This window comes from Trematomus bernacchii, unplaced genomic scaffold (assembly GCF_902827165.1).
Source record: "Trematomus bernacchii unplaced genomic scaffold, fTreBer1.1, whole genome shotgun sequence".
In the NCBI taxonomy this organism is placed as follows: Eukaryota; Metazoa; Chordata; class Actinopteri; order Perciformes; family Nototheniidae; genus Trematomus; species Trematomus bernacchii.
This window is the reverse complement of record NW_022987332.1, coordinates 1,518,790-1,542,312: the sequence shown is the minus strand read 5'-3', so window position 1 is coordinate 1,542,312 and position 23,523 is coordinate 1,518,790. Positions and strand designations below refer to the sequence as shown.

Here is a 23,523-nt window from a genome sequence, read left to right as displayed (position 1 = left end):
TAACCTGGCCGGCTTAACCAGTCTGTATACATATATATACATACATATATATATATATTAGGGCTGTCAAGTTAACGTGTTAATAACGCGTTAACGCAAAAAAAAATTAACGCCACTAATTATTTTAACGCGATTAACGCATGTGTATTTTTTGTCCTCGGCCGCCGTAGTTTCAGAGCGCATCGAGTGTAAAATACCATCGACAAGCTGATGCTGACAGCCCCGCTCCTGCTGCCCGCTTGTGGCAGACCACACTTCCACGCTCACTGGCAGGCCCGGACTGGCCATCGGGAGGACCGGGAGGGTGTGTGTATGTGTGGCGCGAGCGAGGCACACCTTACGTGTTGTTGTTGTTAGCATCTGGTGCTAGCTAGCTGCGCTAACGATATAAGGAGCTGTTTCAATGACATTTCGCCGACAACTGCGCCGAGCACTTGACTTTATGCAGGTAGCCAGACAGTGGGACATTGTACGAAAAGTCAGCACACTCAGCACGGATAGTGCGCGCAACATGATTGCAGCGTCCAGGCAGCTCCCATTCGAGCATATATGCCTTGAGCTGCACATAGCTCCAACGATCCATCACAGTGTCTCCACATTCTCACACACACACACACACACACACACACACACACACACACACACACACACACACACACACACACACACACACACACACACACACACACAGTATTATTGTATGAGAGAGGTTCCAGGTTGAATTGAGGCGAATATTTGTTATGTTCAGAGGTTGTTGTGTTTAATATTCATGAGAATATTTGTCATTGTTCAAATGATAATAAACAAACATATAAAGCATATTTGTCCACTCATATGTTGATAAGAGTATTAAAAACTTGAAAGATATCCCTCTAAGGTACATTTAGAACAGATAAAAAATGTGCGATTAATTTGCGATTAATCGCGATTAACTATGGACAATCATGCGATTAATCGCGATTAAATATTTTAATCGACTGACAGCCCTAATATATATATACATATATATATGTATATATACAGTGCAATAAGCTTCTTAGTGCAATAGAGTGGCGAAGTCACGCCCATCTACTTCCGGTCCATGGGACCTTATTTCGGAAAAATTATGTATTGAATTCAATGGAGAGAGAAAACTTATCTTTCGATCCCGTTTGAATTGTGCCATGAATTACACATGTTTGTCAATCTTAAAAAATCATTGAAGTGAAAATATATGTATGTAAAAGGAGAATGTATGTGTGTAAGAGTGGACGTTATAAACAAAAACAGACATCAAAACAGGTGGCGCTAGGTAGCTAAAAATGCTAACATGCTTACCTTGGTTCTGTAGTCTCTCCAAAGTGGTCTTCAATGTCATTAAAACGATAAAAACGCTGCTGAAGTTAATCCATAGGTTAATCCAATGTGTCTGTGTCCCTTTGAAATTATTTCTGATAATCCATGAGCATTGAGACTGCTTTTCCGTTTCTAGATGTCAGAGCTAGAGATAGTTTCACTCTAATGCAAAATTACATGCGCAAAGCCCCCACCTTTTTGTTTTACAATGAGTGTGTGTGGGGGACTCCCCCTTTGATTCTATTGGCTCTAACGGTCAGAAAGAGGTGTCAACCATCAAAATCGACCAATGGGTTCCAGAGATATGAAAAGAAAAACATTGCCACCCAAATCACCTCAGAGGTGGAGTGTTTTTGGCTAAATCTCTCTAAAAAGGTCAAATGTCACTTGTTTTGCATCAATCTTGATACAGGGTACTTATTATATGTTGTACTTTGGATTCCTAAAGCTTTTAGTCTACCTTACCATCATCCAAGGGTAGTTTTCACTATAAGTAAAAAATAATTTTTGGACGGACACTATAATTTACAGTTTTTTACTATGTAAAATCTGAATTTTCTTTAAAATAAAAAACATCTATATTGTTCTGACTTTTCTACATCCAACTCACAGGTTTATCATTACTTTGAGAATAAAGATTATTAATTTAACCCTTTTAGAAGGGAAGATATGGTCATTTGTTCTGGGAATGTCATTTTCGAGCCTGAGACCAGAAAAACAGGCTCAGGGCTTAACAGGTTAATCTGATTCTGTGCAAAAACTAATAATGCACCAAAATCAATGTTGTTGCTAATCTTTGACATATCCAAGACTGTGATGAAAAAAAAAAGCCAACCCCCCAACATTTATTATATGGAAAATAACTGCCTTTTTGTGCACGTTTTTCATAGAAAACGCAAATTCATGTTTTCAAACTGGCAGTTAAAGGGTTAAAATCCTGAATGATCGGTTATGAAAGTACAGTATGAAGGTAGATATGGTGCAAAATGCGAGAGCGTGTAAAACCTGATGTGAGCACTTGCAGAAAAAAAATCTGAGCTTGTGTGCATACATTTACACTTGTATAAAATATCCACGTGAACCAAATTTGAAGTCACAGAAAGAAAAAAAAGTTTTGTAGCTTGTAGAAAAAAAATGAACTTAGTGATGAAATGTTCACTTGCAGAAAAATATATATATTTTTAAATATATTTTCCATTACAACTTGGTTATTACAACCTCTTAAATCAGTCATTACAACGTCACGAATCTGCTCTGTGGCAGTATAAATCGACGAATCTGCGGCCTTGACTTTTGCTACACTTCTTGCGATGAATGTGTCGCCTGTAGATGTGGGGGGAGAGAGGGGGGTTGGAGCGAAGGGGCGGAGCTATCAGAACGACGAGGCTCTCGGGTCAGTCACACACAAGTGACTACTGTTGCCCCTTTCACACCAACGCAGCTCCCGTTCTAGCTCCGTGCTTCGCTCACAACAACAACAATGGGGGACTGCGTCGGGTCGATGATCGTGTTACTTTTAATCATACGAAGCCAGATTAAATTAAATAACGACTTCTCCAACCTTATACTTTTCTCCAGAGTGCCATGGTTTATTGTTTATGAATGTGTTACAGCGGCATTTACCGACCGCTGCAGTGCTGCTCTTCCACCGGAGTTTATTCTCCCGTTAGCTCCGGGTTAGCTCACACGGCTCTAAAGTATTCACTGTCTGACTGTCACACAAGCAGCTGATAAATATCCCCAGTTCCCCTTAAGTGAATGTGTGTCAGTCTGAATTGACGCTGTTTGGCATCACAACGCTGTTATGAAAGTTTCTCTGGTATAAAATGGGTGATGTTAGCATAGCAACCAAAGCTAAACTGACTATATTGACTAGGCTACTTGTAGCTTGTTGCTATAACTTGTGGCATAGGCCTAAGCTGTTTTCTACAGGCACATTTTACCGGCGTATTTTTCATTATGATTCTACTTGTGATAGTCGGACATGACAACCGACGTAAGCGTGACGTAGGCTATGCGGTTCTTGCTTCTAGACCTTTATATATACAGTCTATGTTCTAGACCGACACTTTTTTCGAGCTTGGTAAGAACTGGTTTTCGTGGAAAAGAGCCGTCTCCGCTGCGGCGTGAACAGGAAAAACCGGTGCTTATCAGGCACAAGCTCCGGACCGGCTCTGGAACGGCGTTGGTGTGAAAGGGGCAACATGCAGGGCCCCGCAGTCATCCGGTTCAACCTGACATGGCTGTGACTGACCCGAGTTTGCGCCTCGTCGTTCTGATAGCTCCGCCCCTTCGCTCCAACCCCCCTCCCTCCCCCCACATCTACAGGTGAAAATTACTTTAGCGACACATTCATCGCAAGAAGTGTAGCAAAAGTCAAGGCCGCAGATTTGTCGATTTATACTGCCACAGAGCAGATTCGTGAAGTTGTAATGACTGATTTGAGAGGTTGTAATAACCAAGTTGCAGTTGTAATGGAAAATATATTTAAAAATATATATATTTTTCTGCAAGTGAACATTTCATCACAAAGTTCATTTTTTTCTACAAGCTACAAAACTTTTTTTTTCTTCTGTGACTTCAAATGTGGTTCACAGATACATGGATATTTTATACAAGTGTAAATGTATGCACACAAGCTCAGATTTCTTTTCTGCAAGTGCTCACATCAGGTTTTACACGCTCTCGCATTTTGCACCATATCTACCTTCATAGTACAGCAACATACTGGCATTCATCTTCTTTACAAATATAATGATGTTATTAATATGCGTAATATAGCAACTAACACATATCATATAATGAGATTCAGTTTTAAATAGCATAACGTGAACAACTAAAAATTGTATCTAAGAACAGTACTCGAGTAAATGTCCCCCACTGTATGGTGTGTCCTAACAGATTATTATCCAGAAAGACTACAGACAGAGGGAGACATACATGTTATTGTGAAAGATTACATGGGAAGTCAACTGTCAACATTAATTTGGTTTTGGAAAATGATTCCTCCTAAATGCTTTCTGCAAATGCTCCTGATGTCCCTCAGAGACTTCATGGTGAGGGCAGTAAACGGATGAGGGCCCTCAGCTCATTCCTGTCACTCTGCTATTTACCAAGAGTCACCACAGAATGTGGAGCGCCTCGCGGTGCGCTCCGCCCTTCAGAGGGTGTTTGCAGTGAAGCCCGAAGCTACTTTAACTGCATGAAAGCCAGTTGTCATCTCAAGCATGGCAGCTATTCCCCGTGGCCTGAGTCCCCCCCCCCTTAGTGTGGAGCCAGTTTATTTCAATGGATGGTGCACACACCAATGGCCCCATCTACAGGTCACAGAGGAAAACTGCATGAGTGGCTGTTTCTATAAAGCAGGGGTCTCAAACTCCTTTTAGTTCAGGGGCCACATACATCTGAAGTGGGCCGGACCAGTAAAATAATAGCATTATAACCTATAAATAACAACAACTTGCAATTTGCCACCCATTCACATGAACATAAGTTACGCTTCCATATTTTCACACCACATATTTGAATGCCATTTCACCCCAGCTGTGCCCTATATTTCATTATCACTTACTTGAGCAGTTATTTTGATCATCAATCTACTTTTTGTTAAGCCAACGGAAAAAAAATCCCAAAATATATTCAGTTAACTATATATTTAGCAGACAAGCTAAAGCCATAGTATCTTTTTTTCATTATAAGTTGTTGAAACAAATATTTATTAAAATATTATTTACTTTATATGTTTTGATTAACTAATTTGTTCAGCTCTGTTCCCCTGATTAAATAAAGGTAGAAATAATAATAACAGTGTGTGTTGTTTGCTCGATGTGAAAAGAGGATTTGCTGTGAAATCAAATCCGTACTCTGTTTGGGATGTTTCAGGAATGACTGGATCAACATTGGCCTCTGTTACCCACAAGGCACCACTTTCACCGTCATCGCCGACATCCACAACCGCCTGACCAAGCAGACCCGCAAGACCGGCGTCTTCATGAGGACCACGCAGATGGACAAGGTCAACCACTCCCAGCTGGCCCGAGGCTACTACTACTGGGAGGAGGACACTGGGTCAGACACACACACACACACACACACACACACACACACACACACACACACACACACACACACACACACCAGGCCCGAAAACTGTTGGTGGCCCATGCCATTGGTGTGCTCCCTGTTATCGGGCCTCACTTAGTATCAAATACAAATACACACACACAGAAACACAAACAAACACAACACTACATTAGTTTACCTCACACAAGAAAACATTACTTATAACACTATTATAAACCATTATACATTTTATGTATTAGGGAATTGTCTTCTAATGAAGACTTAGTTTTCATGTAACTATAAGATATTTGCTGAGAATGATGTGTGGAGATTTATATTTATGAGATACGTATGTTTTTATGATTATTCAAAAGTTGATACGTGTTTATAACAAAGCTTTCCTGTGTGTTGCAGCCTGCTCTTCCTGAAGGTGAAGGCTCACAACGAGAGGGAGCAGTTTGCCTTCTGCTCTGCAAAGGGCTGTGAGAGGGTGAAGATCACCGCCGTCATCCCCAAAGGCAGCCCCCCCAGCAACTGCATGGCCCAGGCCTACCCCCGACACGCTGAGATGCCCGTTGTGGATGTGCCCATGCCCAGAAAGATACCTAATGCCAGGCTGGTGAGAATATATTTCACATTGCTGTAAATAAAGACAGTTGTAGTGGTGTGTGTGTGTGTGTGTGTGTGTGTGTGTGTGTGTGTGTGTGTGTGTGTGTGTGTGTGTGTGTGTGTGTGTGTGTGTGTGTGTGTGTGTGTGTGTGTGTGTGTGTGTGTGTGTTCATGCCTTCAGAAGAACATCAACCCTTAAAGGCATGCAAAATCAATATTACACCCATATTACACCCTATTGTAGCCATCTTACACCGTAATTACACTGTTATTACGACCATATTACAAATGGACACAGCCTGTCAAATTAATGTATCCCCCAGGATACAGAAACCATTTAAGGGTTAACTAACTCGCATGGTAGTATTGTCTCAATTCTTTTCTGAAAATAAGAAACAAATAACGAAAAAAACAAACAAACAATTGTTTAAAACTTTGTAGGCATGTATATCTGTAGAAATACAATGTAATGAATGCCCATTTTTTGCAACCTTATTTACATCCTCTTCAACTCTACATCCAGCCACTTTCTTGCTGTTGTTTATTTGTGTTGCTACTCAAATCTTAATTTCCCTACAGCAGTCCTTGGAAATGTAAAATCCTTCTCTTAGCTCTGTGATTGAAAGTGTGGTGAGTGAGGTGTGACTTTAAATTGCTTCTGTGAAATGCCAAATGTTGTGCATTAATTCCAACTCTGTTTATTTGCCTGTTTACTCTCAGCAATCACCAGAACACTTCCTGGAAGTCATCCTGGAGTCCTACAGCACTCGGTTCTTCCACATCAAGGAGGACTTTGCCTTTACTGAGGTATAACTTTTTTGTCATACACACAGCACATCAGTAGAGTTACACACACTTTGGTTGAAGACTGCAACCAATGGTTACGGGCTACAGAACAGAAATGCTGACAATGTACAATATTTAGAGAGCATCATAGAGGGACACAATTTCCCTTGTACACCCATGACATGTAGCCACTTCGACATTAATGCAATGTTTAGTTCTGTCCTTATAGATCACACTGTAGTGTAATCGAGTGGATCTGTTGTGACAGGTGAACGGCAAGAAGATGTACCAACCAGAAGACGGGGTGCAGCTGACAGTAATTGACGGGCATGATGGGAAGTTGGTGGAGAACAAAAGCTTCAGGAACTCCATCCTACAGGGCATCCCTGCACAGATAGACAACTATGTCAGCGGACTGAGAGACGGGTAAACACCAGTTTCTGTTCAACTACAATACATTCCGCAGCAGCATTTTCAGTGGTGGACAGTACTTTTACTCAAGTATTGTTTGTAACTTACAAATTGTAAGTGCAAAAAGAGTAACCTGCACTTTACTCCACTACAACTCAATGGGATTTCAAAGAAACCCTCTCTGTCTCTCTTAACCTTTCTTCAGTTCCATCGTCCTCATTACGTCCAAGGGCCGGCTGCTGACCCGAGGACCCTGGACCAAAGTCCTGGAAAGACTTGGAGCAGACAAAAGTATCAAATTGAAAGGTATCTATAACTTTAACAAGGTCTACGGAGATACATTTACTCAGTGGCTACAATGTACGTTAAATACATTGATAAAAACATGTAGCATTTTCAACAGAAACACAGCTGATGGCCCTGTTGTTTTATTGGTTGCATTTTAACCAGGTCCAAATATTACTATTTGAATATTATTAATCGTCAGCAGTTGTAAAAGGAGACAACCTGGCCGCCAAAACTGTCTTTGTTGAATTACAAGTACACATCCATCAAAAAACTGCAGAACCAAAAGGAAGAAAAATGTGAAAACACCCAACAATCTGAACCCAACGACTCATATCTGATCAAGCAAAAGGACATTCATAGATCAACGCTAAAACACCCTTGCGCCCAGAGGATTTCACTAGCTGTTTTTGTTTTTCCTGCAGATAAAATGGCTTTCGTGGGCTTCAAGGGCTCCTTCCACCCTGACTGGATCCGTATGGAAGTACACTCCGAGCGAGCCAAGATCCATCAGGTGCTGCCCATCCCTGTGGTCCACAAGATGAAGCTATGAGAGTGGGGAGGACAACCAAGAGACTAAGTAGCCCCCAGGAGATACTAAACACAATTCCACCCCCACCACCACCACCTCCTATCCCCCCAGAAATGCACCCACTTACACATACACACTGCCAGCACTGCATAGTCAGTTGCTCCAAGCCATTGTCCAGGATGTGTTTTTATTTTAAGTTTGGCGGTGAGAAAGAATGATATGATTTGGTGTAATGTAAAGGGGATTAAGCTGTCCCAGGGCCAGAGATGAAGTGTGTCAGAGTGGGTAAGAGATTCAGTAGAGGGAGTCAAGGTTCAACACATTCTCTGGCGGCCATATTGTATGCTAACAGCTAAGCTAACAGTGGCACAGAACAGACCAAGGAAGTGCGTTGGCAGTAAAAGGGCATTTTTCGTAGTGTCCAAACGGTGGTACTACATCTGTCGTTTCAGTCTGTGACGTCGTTGACCCAAAAAAAAGTGTTCCAATTGACTTGAACTACCCAGTACAACGACTTGTATAGTCATTATTTACATCATTGAGTCTAGAAGTTATAACATGCGCAAAAATCTGAAGCCAGAGTTATTTTCCCTCTATTCATTTGAATGAGCCGAGAGCGGGTAATCGGAGGCGGCCCTTAAAGACAACTCAAGTAGTCTAGCGGCCAAAGTCGCCGGTCACTCTCTGAATCTCCAGTTGCTCCATTTTGGGCTTAATGCGCCACTGAGCAACTTTAAAAGGAATGAACAGGGTCTTGAATCCGACGGTGTTTCCAGGTCTTTTCATACATCCATGGATTAATAGGTCTGATTGTTTTTCCGTAACATTTACTGTCATTGACATCCCTAATAGAAGTATTTTGTTGACCTTATTTTAGCTTGTGAGCTAAAGTAAAAGATTTGTTCAACATAAAGGTGCACCTTGTAAAACTTTGATATAGAAACATAAACAGTCCTCTAAAAGACTTCACTATTGATTTACCCCAGCAGTCTGACATCTACAGCCACATGTTGATACCCTGTGGTGTGGTACTGTTAGAAAGAGCTGTTTGGTGATGTATATGGTCGAGCTTTGCATGAAATGATCTAGTTCCTACAATGTGTTGTTTCGAACCTGTCTAAATGCAAAATGGAAGTCTTTCAGCGGAGGGTGAAGACTTTGCAGAAGGGCGAGATGTGATAGTTTTCAAAGTGTTGATAAACACACACACTTTCGGCCATTCTCTTCTGAAAGGCATTTATTGCCTGGAACAGAACAGAGTGGAAAATGATAAAGTCTCACACCTCTGCAAACACCAAGTCAATCACTGGTTGAATTGGAGGTGATTGTTGGTTGTGGAAAGTCACAAACATAGTCAGCGTGTAGGTAGGGAGATTTACACGGTGTGACCATCAAACCTTTTTACTCCATACTGATGGCACAGTTATACGATGCTGTGAGAAGATAGAAGTAATTGAGGGAAGAATGAAAAAAAAGAGAACTTGAGAGAAATGACAGTGATTGGATGGGTTTATTACATTCCAAATAAGGGAAGACATTGGCAGATATAGGGTATAGTGCTCAACGAGAGATTGAGTTTTGTGCCCATTTAAAAGGAGCAAAATAGGCCAGATGCCCCTTCCTCGACCACATCCTTCAGCTTTTCATGGTAATCAAGAAGATTTAGCAGGCCTGATGGGAGGTAGAAAGGGAAAACCCCAAACGCAAAGTGAGGCCTTTAAATGCAGGACTTTGACTTGAGTATTTCTAAAACTGTGGTATAACTACTTTTACCGAAGTAAAAGAGCTGAGTATAATGTCTCGTAAAATAATAGTTGTATAATTGAGGTTTTATTAGAGGCGGGGAAGATAACCTACATCAACAACAACAAAAATATTCGATTATTCACATTTATTCATTTATGTTGATCATTTAACAACAAATATTTCCAAGAGTCTGTTTCCAGCCTGGTTGTTTGATACTTGTTGAATGACTGGCTGATTCTCCAATAGACCGCCAGTTGCTTAGCGTTTTTATGATGCGACTGCAAGCCTGTATATGAGCAGAGGGAGCAATGCTACGAGCGTGAGCTAGCTAATCTAACGCATGTATAGAGTTTGTACTTCAGCGAGCATCTTCCCATGCAGGGACTCTGTGGTGTGGAGTGTTTCTTTGCTTGGTTATATGCCTGCTTTGTTTGACAAAACTGTTAAAAGAGAGAAAAGAGAAGAAGAAGAAACAAAAAGAGAAACGTTACGTGTTTTGCATCCAGACCCGTGGTTGTTTACCTGCTCTGTTTCATTCTGAGCACTTGATATTGTGATGTTCTCCTCCAATGTTTTTTCTATATCTGTGTTTGTGATCCATCCATCTGTGGAGTGAACCAGCAAGAAGTCCATCAAAATATAAAAGATTAAATCAAATGTTAAGTCAAGGAATGTTTAAATGTGCAATTTCCTCTTCAAAATTACAAAGAGACCTTTCTTTCAATTTGGCGGTAAAAAAAAATCCCCTCCCCATGCCGAAATAGCTGGTCTTTTTTCGGATGTCGTCACAGTAATTTAGTGTTTTGTATGTTTAATGTGTTTTTAAAAATCCACAGATTGCTAAGAGTTATATTTTATACTTATTTATTGTACAGACACAGTGTATCCAATCTACAAGGGCCAGCTTTTATTTGATGAACATACCTGCATTTGGTTTCATACTGTCCTGTACAGTGTATGTAAGAAACCATATAGGTCCATTTAAAGGTTTGTGGCAGACACTCATACTGCATACAGGAATATGACACTTAGTATAGTTGGCTTCTTCTCACTGTTCACCTGGATGTGTTGTATATGTGGCTTGGGCTTGTAAAGTAATGAAGCTCCATGAATTTGAATTTCTTTCAGGACTTTTGTACAGAAATAAATGATGTTTGTCTGAATGACGCTGTGTCTGCACATGTATTTGTCCAAAACAAAAGCAAAATACCACAGTGTCTTCTTGAAAAAAGTGTAATATGTGTATCATGTTTCCTACTCTCAGCAGCAGGTGGGGGTAAATCACAGATCAGAAGGACCAGGGACTATTTGCTCACTGCATTACACATAATACTGCAAAGCACACAGCAAAACAAACAAGAAAATGGGAAGGTTGTAAACTGTACTGTGGGCTGCTGTATTTACAAAGCCATGTTGGATAAACTACCATCTTATATCTGCTCCCTGATCTCTCGGCGAATTGAAAGTAGTTATTGCCTGAGATCTCATGCTGTGGTTTTATTAAATGTGCCAAGTGCTAGGACTGTTTTAGGGAAGAAATCTTTTAGATGTGCAGCTCCACTAACTTGGAACAGTCTGCAAAAAGAATGGAAAATTACCAATCTGGTACCACTACATGTTTTTAAAGCTCGGTTGGATGCTACACAATCAGATGCTGTTGGTACCTGTACATGTGGATAGATATGTAAATTGTAATCCCTGTAATTGTTGCTGTATGATGTCCTTTTGTTGTTCTGTTGTTTATGTTTTTATGTCTTCATGTGGAACCTACTGCTGCAGGTCTCCCTTGAAAAAGAGATCAATGATCTCAATGGGATTTCACCTGGATAAATAAAGGTTTTGAATTGAATTGAATTGAAACAACTTAAAAAACTGATTTCAGCCCCCACTTCAAACAGTCAGTAATCCACCATCATGAAATCCGTCAAATAAAATGTTCTGTAATTTCTCATTCAGCTGTTTAGGTTATGTGAACAATATGTCATTTTGTTACTATAGGAACAGGTCTTCTTGAATAATTAAAATAAGAAAATCAATATAAGTAAAAAGCAGAGGTCGTAGAAGTACTCAGATCTTGTACTTAAAGGGGACCTATCATGCAAAATGCACTGTTGTACGTCTTTTATACATGAATATGTGTCCCCGGTGTGTCAGGGAACTCACCAAGTGTCAGAAAACACAACCCTCTCTCTTTTCCTCCATACCCAAATCTCTAAAAATGGGGCTGCAACGGAGCTGATACAGATTTGAAATTGTTCTGATGTCAGAAACAGGGAGCTCCGCCTATATGGCCAACTCTCCACCTATCAGGGGAATGTGGGGTTGGGCCACAGCCACGGCCATTGCCGCTCGAAAGCGCTGGAGACGCTGTAGTACATATGCCAGGCCTGTAAGTGGCGCTTTAGTCTGCCTCAAAAGCAGCGAAGAAGACTTCTCACAGAATCAGCCCTTGCAAAAACAGGGCTGGAAAAGAGCAAATAGAGCGAAATGAGGCATGGCTAAAATGCATGATCTGTTTGGTATTTTGAAAAAAAAACTTCACAGACATGTTTTATATAGGTATGGCCCTACAATATATTATTCAAATATAGCATGATAGGTCCACTTTAAGTAGAAGGACCAGAGTGTAAAGTCAAAGTCCTACATTCAAAAAGTTACTCAAGTAAAAGTAGAAAAGTATTATCATCAAAATATAGTGAAAGTAGCGACAGTAAAAGTAGTCATTGTGCAGATTGGTCCTTTTCAGAATAATATGATATGTTTTATAATGATTGATCATGAAAGTGTTCTCAAAGCTGGTGAAGGTGCAGCTAGTTTGAATGACTTTGTATACTGCAGGGTAGCTTTAGTTCCAGGTGGAACTAAAGTCTGATTTAACACTTGATTATATTTCACATCATTCATCCACATCTGTAAAGTAACTAAAGGTATTAAATACATGTAGTGGAGTAAAAGTACACAATTTACCTCTGAACTGTAGTGGAGTAGAAGTACAAAGTAGCAAGAAATGGAAATTAGTACAAGTATCTCAACATTTTACTTAAGTGTAGTACTTGAGTAAATGTACTTAGTTACTTCCCCCCTGTGGTAAAAAGCACTGAGCATGGTTCCCAAGAACAACGCTGTGTGTGGATACTGCAATTATCATGCTACAACCTGCTCCTGCAGAGACGCTACACCACCCAGAGGAAAGGTCCAGTCCTGACCCACTGCTTGTCTCCCTGGCTGATCTGCCTGTAGGTGACCATCTGGTCAGCAGCTCAATGGTTTTCAACCTATAAGTTATCCCACAACACACTGCTCCTTGACTACCTTCACTATCTGCCCAAATCCACTTCAAACCTTTTTTTTTTAAGAGTTTAGCACATTTTAAACGTATGCAATAGTACTTGGTTTGGCTTTTATGAAGTGAATATGCCTGCATTACCACCTAAATAAAATTAAGGTTAAAATTCGACTGGCCAGTAGATTTTCAATACCACTGGCCCAGGAGCAGTCCTTAAACATACTTGTCATGTGGAGCGCTCTGATACCTGGCCCTGGAACAGTGGAGTCCCTAAACAAGCACAAATCTCACATCTGACCTGCTACTTGAATATCATATGTAGATAAGTATATAGCCACTATAACTAGCTACTATATATTTCTATAAACAATTGTTCATAATTGGTTTACTAAAATAATTATATTGTGGTCATTGTTGACGGTGACATTTCTGCTATGAGTTTTATTATTTTTAAAATGCGCTTTCTGCCTTCCTGTGGTTATCAGGAGGTATACATATAATGGCTATGTAATGAGTTATAGTAGCCTATAACATTCATTATCCTGCACTGCTGGGACATTTCCCTATACCGAATATACCTTTATATTTTCTACTCTTCACTTACTTGTCAGCACTGATGTACAGAGCCGAAAAAAGACCTTGTTTATATTGGCATCATATTGAAGCAAACTCCACCTATCAAGCCAGTGTGGCTGAAACGTTCTCTTCTTCTTCTTCTTCTCATACTCCCTGTCACTCTCCTTCGGTGACAGCTCTCTGCCTTTCATCCAATACCGACGTCCGCCTCACAAAATGCTATGTTCTCAGAGATGTTTTAGAATCAGTTGGAGCAAGTATTTTATTACTTTTAAACACCTCTCTTACCTCAGGATGTGTCCCAGCTGCCTTCAAACATGCCGTGGTTAAGCCACTCCTTAAAAAGAAAAATCTCGACCCTTCCATTCTCGCAAATTTTAGGCCCATCTCCCAGCTGCCTTTTTTTATCTAAAGCCCTGGAGCGAGTAGTCTACGCCCAGCTGCAGTCCTTTTTAACCACGCATGGAATCCATGAAAAGTTTCAGTCTGGCTTCAAACCCATGCACAGCACTGAAACAGCTCTTTTAAGAGTTTTTAATGATCTGCTCCTAGCCGCCGACTCAGGTAGCCCAGCTGTCTTGGTGCTGTTAGACCTGACAGCTGCCTTTGACACTGTGGACCATAGCATCCTGTTGTCACGGCTTGAACAGTCCGCAGGCATCACAGGCTCTGCCCTTGCATGGTTCAGGTCCTACCTGACAGACCGTAGCTTCTCGGTACAGCTAGGTGCCTTCTCCTCTGCCAAAGCCCCTCTTACCTGTGGGGTTCCCCAAGGCTCGATTCTGGGCCCCATCCTTTTCCTACTGTACATACTGCCCCTAGGTTCAATACTCACAAAACATAACATTCCCTTCCACTGCTACGCCGACGATGTACAGATATATCTGCCTCTAAAAGCAAATGTCACACACTCACTACAGCAGCTGATGGACTGCTTAGCAGAGATAAAATCCTGGCTGAGCAAAAACTTCCTCAACCTCAACGAGAGCAAGACTGAGGTCATCTTTTTTGGACCCCAACCTCCAGCCTCTCCGGTTGATATTCTGGGCTCTATAAAAAAAAACATCCTCCCCTCGGTCATGAACCTTGGAGTGACATTCACCAGCACTTTTAAATTTGACAAGCAGGTTAGCACAGTAGTAAAATCCTGCTTTTTTAAAATAAGACTATTGGCCAAAACCAAGTCGTATTTATCTTTTAAAGACTTAGAAAGGGTTATTAACGCCTTTGTAACCTCAAGACTGGACTATTGTAACGCTCTGTATGTGGGTATGGACCAGGCCTCAATCAAACGCTTACAGCTAGTCCAAAACGCGGCTGCACGTTTGTTGACTGGTCACAAAAAGCGCGACCACATCACCCCTATTCTGGCCTCACTACACTGGCTTCCAGTTCGGTTCAGAATTGATTTTAAAATCCTTTTATTTGTTTTTAAAGCACTAAATGGGCTGGCTCCGGCCTATATAGCTGAACTGCTCCAGCGCTACACCCCAGCCAGAGCTTTAAGGTCTGCTGACCAGCTGCTGCTGGTAGTGCCCAAGACCAGGCTAAAAACCAGAGGGCACCGAGCCTTCGCAGCAGCTGGCCCCAGGCTCTGGAACACTTTGCCCCTCCATGTGAGGTCGGCCCAGACCCTAGGGGTTTTTAAATCCACATTAAAAACACACTTCTTCTCTCTGGCCTTCTAGTTAGAGCGGAGCACGACTCCTGACTTTTCCGTGTGTTTTATTCTTATTTTGTTTTTTAAGTTATATCTGTTGTAATTTATTGTCGTTTATTGTGTTTTGTAGTAATGTGTTTTTTATTACATGTACAGCACTTTGGCTCGACCAAAAATCGCTTTTAAAATGTGCTTTATAAATAAAACCTGATTTGATTTGATTTGATTTGATGTTGTAGCAGTAACAACAATTTAACAAAACTGCTTGTCAAAATACCAATACCACAGGCCAATGTGAATTTGTGTCTTACTGTTATATTTTTAAGTAATATTTTGATTGGCCCGAGCAGGCAAGTGGAAAGCACGTTCAGCTGGCCCGGGGTGTTTAATCAGTGCCTCCGGGCCAGAGGGCCATTTATAATGTCGAGCTCTGAGATGGAATTGAATGCATCGACATCATTCAGCATAATGCATAAGGAGATGTGTCTTTTGTATCAATGTACTTAAAGTGATATTTAGAAGTGCAATTCACTTATACACCGCAATGGGGAATATGGACAACAGTACAAAAGCTATATTTTTTTATTACCTTAGTATAGAAAACTTTCCCATCAAACTGGAAAAATACGTTTCTTCACAGGCCTGACTGTCACGTCGAAACAGAAAAAGGGAAAAACCATGACTGTTACCAGACAACACACACCTTTTTGTCCAATAGATTTCCTTTACTCAGAACTTAGCCCTGGCCCAGGATGAACACACAGTATATAGGCAGCCAACCAGATACTTTTTAATGTTCAGTTTTAGACTACACATCTCATGTGATTGTATAAAAAAATGTTTTATTCTCATATTCTGTGAAAAATCAAACAGAAATGCAGGTGCTACTTGTGTGTGAAATAGTGAAATGCTGCTGGATGTGAACAAACACAACACACACCAAGAGCTGCAGGTCTGATCAATAACTATAATGTGTCTACAGGAGACACTTCATTCACTCAACATGGCTCTTGGCACAGAAAGAAATTAAAAAGGTTTATAATTGTTGCCACGAGTACCTTTCAAAACAACATAAAAAGTAATGGATTTCATCTGACAATATTAGGACAACAACAAGTAACTAAAGGAACCAGACAGCACTGATTTTAAAGAGCATTTCACTCTGTGGCAGAAAAATGCAAAATGTTCTTGTCACTGCAACAAGGACTCCGAAAAGGCATCGTCACATGCTCCTGCAGCCCACGGGACAGAAGACCCTGTGAGTCCTCACTCTGCGTGCCGTTCCATCACAGCTCCTGTTTCAGATGGCCGGCGCTGTTTCCCTCCAGGTCGGGCTTCTTGCTCTCAGACTTCTTCTTGCCCTTCTTCTTAGTGTTGACTTCATTGGGCTGCTTGTCTTTGCTGTCGTCCTTTTTGCCGGCCTTCCCGGGGAACACTTGTCCCTCCACGGTGACGTCCGCGCAGCGCTCCTGGGAGATCAGGAAGTCTTTAACCTCCCAGGCGTAGCTGCCGTCCCGCAGCATGAAGATCACCCTGTTGGAGCCCACCACGAACCTGCAGGGGGACACGGAGGAAACACAGAACTTATATGATGCTCCTGTGATATGCTATGTTGGAATAAGAAGTGAGGAGAATAGTACTAACACCCTGAAATGAGTTAGCACTTCCTGTCTCGAAGTCAACTGTTTTTTGTACATAATTTGGGTTAGATACCAAAAATAAGGTCTGTGGTTACCACAAACTGACAAGGTTTTGTTCTCTGACATAAAGTACAACAGTAACGTACAACACTCTTGAATATCTGAAGCTTTTATGCCGGTTGCTAGTAAGTGACTAAATGAGACTACTAAACGTCATCACGTCGAAAATTAGCCACCTTTAGCTTAGCGGTGGTGATAAACTATAGGGAGGCGTGTGGCGCAGTGGGTTAGTGCTCTGATCTTCGAATCAGAGGATAGCAAGTTCGAGTCCCACTGCAGTCAGCATGTCGTTGTGTCCCTGAGACACTTCACCCCAAATTGCTCCTGTGGGGATTGCCCACAGTATTGAGTATGTAAGTTGCTGCTTCTTCTTCTTCTGTTTGAGGGTTTGCTGACTCCTAGTCCCCATTAGTGAGTTTGGAACAGCACCTAATGTGTCGACCCTCCACGTGAACGCATAAGGGCAGCTAGATTTGTCACTGCTTTGGCTCCAGTCATAAACAGCTGACATCATTTCTAGAAACCAGCAGATGTCGCTGTGCTCACTGTGATGAGAGCTTCTTCTTTTTCAAAAACAGGAAGAAAGCCCCTAATGCTTAACAGTGGTACAAGGGCTAAGTAGATTTACTCAAGTACTGTACTTAAAGGTAGGGTAGGTAAGTTTGAGAAACCGGCTCGAGATCGCTAGAATTTGAAAATACACAACCGGCGAAAATCTGCCACTTCCTTACAGAGCCCCTCCTCCAACACACACGAATGCGCACATGACCAATGAGGGCACGAGATAAGTTTGTGCACAGATGGAAGGCTGACAGGCAGGTAGGCCATCCAGTTATTTTAGCCGAGCCGGCTAAAATGATTGGTCGTGCTTTTTACAGTATTACGGCTTCCACAGATGACATTTTTTTATGGATTTTTTGTCAAAGCACTTAAGATATTCATTGTTATCGGGATGTTAAGAGCATTCCATGGAATATAACAAAAAGTGTATCTCGAGCCGGTTTCTCAAACTTACCTACCCTACCTTTAAATACAATTATGAGGTATGAGTATTTACATTTTTGTTGCTACTTTGTACTTCTACCCCACTTCAGTTCAGAGGTAAATGGTGTACTTATACTCCACCACATGTATTTAATACCTTTAGTTACTTCACAGATGTGGATGAATGATGTGAAATATAATCAAGTGTTAAATCAGACTTTAGTTCCACCTGGAGTAAATTCACAAGCTACCCTGCAGTATACAAAGTCATTCAAACTAGCTGCACCTTTACCAGCTTTGAGAACACTTTCATGATCAATCATTATAATCAAAACATATGAATACTTTAAGTTATTTTAGATTTTCTAATAGGGCTGCACGATTTGGGGAAATATTCTAATTGCTATTTTTCTGACAGATATTGCGATTGCGATTCGAGATTTTGTTTTTAAGCGACCCAGCGAAAGTTTATTGTAATATGCGGCCATATCTCCGGCTAGGAAGGTCGTATCAACATGCTCCCGTCTCTAGCACCCCCGCAGCCCGAGCTACGAGTGAAAGAACTAAACTTACATGAAACTTCCGTTGGGTTGCTTTAAAGTCAAGCTTCAGTTTAAGATTCACCCTGTAATAGATGTAAAACATGTGATGGAGCATCACTAACCTGACTCAGAAACCATCTAGGAAAGCTCCATTGGAAGCCATTTGGAAAGGGCAGGCACTTTCAAAAATACTTGGCAGGTGATTGGATCAATCTGTCTATCACCAACTATCATGGGCCACTTCTGATTGGTTAACAATGGCTGGTACATGTGGAGCACAGCACTTCTGATTGGTGTGGATGACTGACACACAAGAAAAAAAAAGTAACAAAAAATGTCAAAAGATATCGCAGGCTTGGCGATTTTTTGATTGCATCATTTCAAATCGTGATTTCGATTTCAAATCGATTAATCGTTCAGCCCTATTTTCGAATCATAAATCTAATCGATAGAAAATGATAAAAGTAAGGTAGACATGTGGATATTATCCGGCTGAACAAAACGTGCATTTATCTAACAGGTTCGTTTCCACAGATCTTATTTTTTTACAATATTCCAAAATCCTAAGGAGAAATCCTGTTGCTTTTTTGTCGAGGGAACCCATGCAGCTTACTTCAGGGTCGGCCTACAAAAATACGTCATCACTGCACCACTCAATACTTTCGTACTTTAGCTTTACATTTGCAATGCAGGACTTTTACTTGAAACAGAGAATTCCTACACTCTGGTACTTGTATTTTGACTTAAGTACAAGCTCTGAGTACTTCTTCCATCTGTCTGCAAGTTTATTTTGAACACTTAGTAGCTGTTCAAATGATTAGTTAATTAGTTGATTAGTTGATTGTCCACCTGACAGACATTTAAAAAATCCTTCATGGTGACCAAATTGACAGAAAGTAAACTGTTAAACAGCTGCTCTGCAAAGTGTCAGTTGATGTTTAAGGAGGTCAGACAGTAGGTCAGACAGTAGGTCAGACAGTAGGTCAGACAGTAGGTCAGACAGTAGGTCAGACAGTAGGTCAGACAGTAGGTACCTCTGGATGTCGTAGTTGGCGTTGAAGAGGCTGCCCTGCCACAGGCCGGTGAGCTCCTCCGTCTCCTTCTCAGTGGGCTCCCCCGACACTGTGGCAAACACCATCAGAGTCTTCCCCTTCTTGGACATCTTCAGCAGCTCCTGAGGCTTGGAAGGGTCCATCTTGGAGAAGTCGATGGGAGGAGGAGACCTCTTGTGCTCGGGGAGGTCCCCTTCCTCAATGTCATCGTCCTCCTGCGGAACATGAGGAGGAGCAGCCATGTACGGTGAGTCATCAATGCATTGTCCAAAAACGTTTTAATGACATTATCTGAATATCATAGCCGTGTCTTTTTAAAACTAGTTCATACAATACTCAAAGTGTTAATGTGTCTTTACATCTGTTTACAACATACAGCCCAGAATGTTTCACATCCGAAATTCAAAACACTTCATACACGTGTCAAAATCATCTCTGACAGAATGCTTATTTTTTTTAATATTGCATACATGTATGCATATTTTTTTAATGACCTTTGTGCATGTAAATTAAGTGCTTGTTACATTGTAATGTACAACATTTTTAGCAAACTGTTTAGATTTGTGTTGTGTTAGCTGTAAACGGTCTATATGTTCTTCAGTAGTTCTGTGTGTAAGTACTGACAGCTACTTAGAACCCAGATTGAAATAATGACATGTGTGTGCACATACTCCATTCGGATTGTTAGAAGAAGTATTCAGATTATTTACTTAAGCAAAAGTAGCAATACTGCAGTGTAAAAAATACTTAGCTACAAGTAAAAGTCCTGCATTCAAAATTGTACTTAGGTAAAAGTAAAAAAGTATTAGCATCAAATCATACTTTCAGTACAAAAATGCAAAGGTACTAATAAAAGTGGGGCATATTTGAACTACATTTTAAAATACTGGGTTGCTTAACCTATGATAATATATGATAATGTATTAGTTGATTTCTATTTTGCATTTATAACCTAAATCATTAAAGTAATTAGTAACTAAATATGTAAAATACATGTAGTTGAGTAGAAAGTATAATATTTTCTTACAAAATGTAATGGAGTAAAAGTATAAAGTAGCATAACATGAAAATATTACTAGTAAAGTAATTTGTAAGTACAATACTTGAATAAATGTACTTAGTAACATTCCACCTCTGCACAGTTATGTGTTTCTGATTATGTTTCTTGTTAATGATGCTAGCTACATGCCTAGCTAACAGCTAGGCTAGTTGTTAGCTTATGTTTGCCTGAGTGAAAAGCTAACATAACGTTACCTCCCATTGTTCCAGGAGCCGCGCCATATCTGCATCATTGTAGTCTCGGATATCCTTCTTTTTCTTGGCCTTAATTTTGCTGTCTGTCGCTAATATACAAAGCATATATGTGCAGAGAAGGAGCACCACACATCTCCACCTGAAGTCAGACGCCATGTTTACAGATGGAGTGTTCTCATTGACTCTGCACTCTGCCGGTCACAAGACGGGAGGGGCGTGTCCCAGCCGTAAAAGCCTGACCGGCGGCGTTCTCACCATGTGAGGGATTTTCAAAATAAAGCAAAATGAAACACAATGTGTCACACTTTGCCCCGTTTTCTGTTGATGTATGTTATTGATTGTTAAACACAAATGTTTTGTTTATTTAACTTGTTCATTCCTTTATAGAGCGTGAAGCCTTTTAAAATAGATATCTATGAATAGATTAAAGGTGAATATTTAAATGACGAGGATAGCAACAGTTTATCAATGTTCTATTCCATATACATTTTGATACATACATCACACTTTGGATCAACACACATTACATTGTTAGTAGTATACATTCATTGTTGGATTGGGGTTGCTAATAATAAGAAAGACACATGGAAATGAACCAGAATGATACATTAAATGGTATTACATTACATTACACATAGACGCTTTTACCCAATGCGACTTATATACATTCAATAATGTGGGCAATCCCCACAGGACCAATTTTGGGCTCAAGTGTCTTGCCCAAGGACAATATGTATTCAAATACAATAGTTTCAGTTACAATAGTTCAGACACGCTGCAAATAGCTGATGGGTTTTGTGTTGTGTTTGAATTTGCGTTTTTTATGCAGTAGTATGCAAATCTGGTCAAAAAGCATAATAATAGAACATATCCAGAGTCAGGCAGGATCCTCCGTTGTGTTCAGAGGAAGGAAACAGAAAAAGATAACATGAGGCCGGTTCTTAAGGCTAATAAATGTTTCTTACTGCAACTTTGCTGCTACAATCCTGAGCAGGATGTAAATAAATCCTTGTGATCCTCAGTTAGCATGTTGCTATATTACGTGACACACTGTTGGAGTGAGGTCATCAGAGTTCATGCAGTTGTATGGCTCAGAGATCAGAAAGTGTAGAGCCGTCTCCTCTCCTGGTGACTCCACCCAGTGGCACTGTGCCCTGTGCAGCTGCACTCTGACAGTACAGCACTCACATCCACCCAGGGTTCATCACAAGATCCCACCAAGAGGAAAAGAGTGTTACCATCAGGGGCCTTACTTTGTTTTGAAAAGTGGTGGGGACGCGTTCTTCTGATCAAAATAAAACTGTTTTACACGCCACCCTTTTTTTTTTGTAATGTTTATTTCGATGTCCGATTCAATTCAAGATTCAAAGATTTATTGTCATGTCATACAAACAACTGCACGTGTTTTAACGAGGACCCCAGACCACACATCGCCCCAATTTTGTAATGAAAATATACTTTTATTAACTCAAACATGGAATTTAAATGTCCCATGTCAAGCTTTTCCGGTTATTACCCGTCCCCTTGTGTGTTATGAAGGTTTTTATGCATGTAAACGGTCTGCAGAGTCAAAAACCCTCAAAGTACACCCTATAGCGAGTACAACTCTAACACAGTCTATGCTGCCCCAAAACGCCTCGTTGGAGATTTCTCCTTTTCCAATGTTTACTTCCTGGGTACTGTGACGTGTGAATACCCAGAGGCCACACCCTCTGCCAGCATTTCACGAAACAAAGCTTCACAAACCTTTCAGCGATTCATGCCGGATATGTACAGCGTAGGCAGGGTTGGGAGGGTTACTTTGTAAATGTAATCAGTTACTGATTACTGAATACATGGCTCTGAAAGTAATCCAAATACAGTTACAGTTACGTGTCTTAAAAAAGTAACGTATTCAGATTACTTTTAGATTACTTTTGGATTACTTTCTTTTTCCATCACAGATGGGTATGTTTTGGTGAACAGGAGACACAAAAAGCAAAAGGAAACTGAAGGTGTTTTTACTGATTTAATGGCTTATCAAGAGCACAACTCAAACATAACATCTGAAACGATGTAACAACATAATACACTTTTTGGGGATGTAGCTTGGGATGTGAGGAGTGAGGGACACGGTTTAGAACGGGCGTGTCGCCTTCTGTCCTGCCAGTGTTGGCAGGACATGAATTAAAATGTCGAACTCGGACTTCATTTTAAGGACATTTCGGCCAGGGGTGTAGAGCTATATTTGTTTAAGCACCGGATTGGCAAAACAGGAGAGTGTGTGCACCAGTCTGCCTTGATCTATGAATTCATGTCCGTGACACTCACAGTATCTGCTGCCCACAGCTGTTTTATAGAAGGAAAACCTCCTTCACTTCATGAAACCTCTGCAGCACCAGGAGGCAGCGGGAGGGTTAACTCAGCCTCTGAGAAGAGGAGCGCGCAGTGCCTTTCACGCTGATTACTCGTTTTTCAAATGTAACGCGAGCTGAATACAGTTACTTGATTTTTGTATTCTGATTACGTAACGCCGTTACATGTATTCCGTTACAACCCAACCCTGAGCGTAGAGCACTGAAGAACGATGCTGTTCCTACTTTGTTTGGACCAGCGGGAGATTCGGGTACACAACCTGTAAGTATTCAAGGTTCAAGGTTCAAGGTTCTTTATTGTCAATCTGACATAGCTACAGAGTAATTATGCAGTTGAAAATCTTATGTC

The 23,523-nt window shown here is 40.9% G+C and overlaps 2 protein-coding genes across 2 annotated transcripts in view; one reads left to right on the top strand and one right to left on the bottom strand.

Annotated features, from left to right (window-relative positions):
- Window positions 1-10,932, top strand: part of cemip (cell migration inducing hyaluronidase 1) — a 200,242-nt gene extending 189,310 nt beyond the window's left edge. Inside the window, exons 24-29 of the mRNA XM_034127484.1 lie at window positions 5,218-5,403; window positions 5,812-6,016; window positions 6,727-6,813; window positions 7,061-7,218; window positions 7,409-7,509; window positions 7,914-10,932. Of these exons, the coding sequence (XP_033983375.1) occupies window positions 5,218-5,403; window positions 5,812-6,016; window positions 6,727-6,813; window positions 7,061-7,218; window positions 7,409-7,509; window positions 7,914-8,041 (865 nt within the window). The 3' untranslated portion in view covers window positions 8,042-10,932. The remainder of the gene's footprint in view (window positions 1-5,217; window positions 5,404-5,811; window positions 6,017-6,726; window positions 6,814-7,060; window positions 7,219-7,408; window positions 7,510-7,913) is intronic.
- Window positions 10,933-15,854: 4,922 nt separating this feature from the next.
- On the bottom strand, window positions 15,855-20,976 carry mesd (mesoderm development LRP chaperone). The gene is made up of 3 exons (XM_034127498.1): window positions 20,821-20,976; window positions 19,549-19,781; window positions 15,855-16,842 (listed from the first exon to the last, which is right to left on the bottom strand). Exons 1-3 carry the CDS (start codon window positions 20,974-20,976, stop codon window positions 16,575-16,577), a joined length of 657 nt encoding a protein of 218 aa, XP_033983389.1. The 3' UTR covers window positions 15,855-16,574.
- Between the last annotated feature and the right edge of the window lie 2,547 nt (window positions 20,977-23,523).

Excerpts from the sequence above, each read along its gene's own strand:
- mesd (XM_034127498.1), bottom strand. The coding sequence starts at position 20,976 with ATGGCGTCTGACTTCAGGTGGAGATGTGTGGTGCTCCTTCTCTGCACA. Across the intron at positions 19,782-20,820 it reads GGCTCCTGGAACAATGGGAG|GAGGACGATGACATTGAGGA; the intron begins GTAACGTTATGT and ends CATGTTCCGCAG. Across the intron at positions 16,843-19,548 it reads GCCAACTACGACATCCAGAG|GTTCGTGGTGGGCTCCAACA; the intron begins GTACCTACTGTC and ends GTCCCCCTGCAG.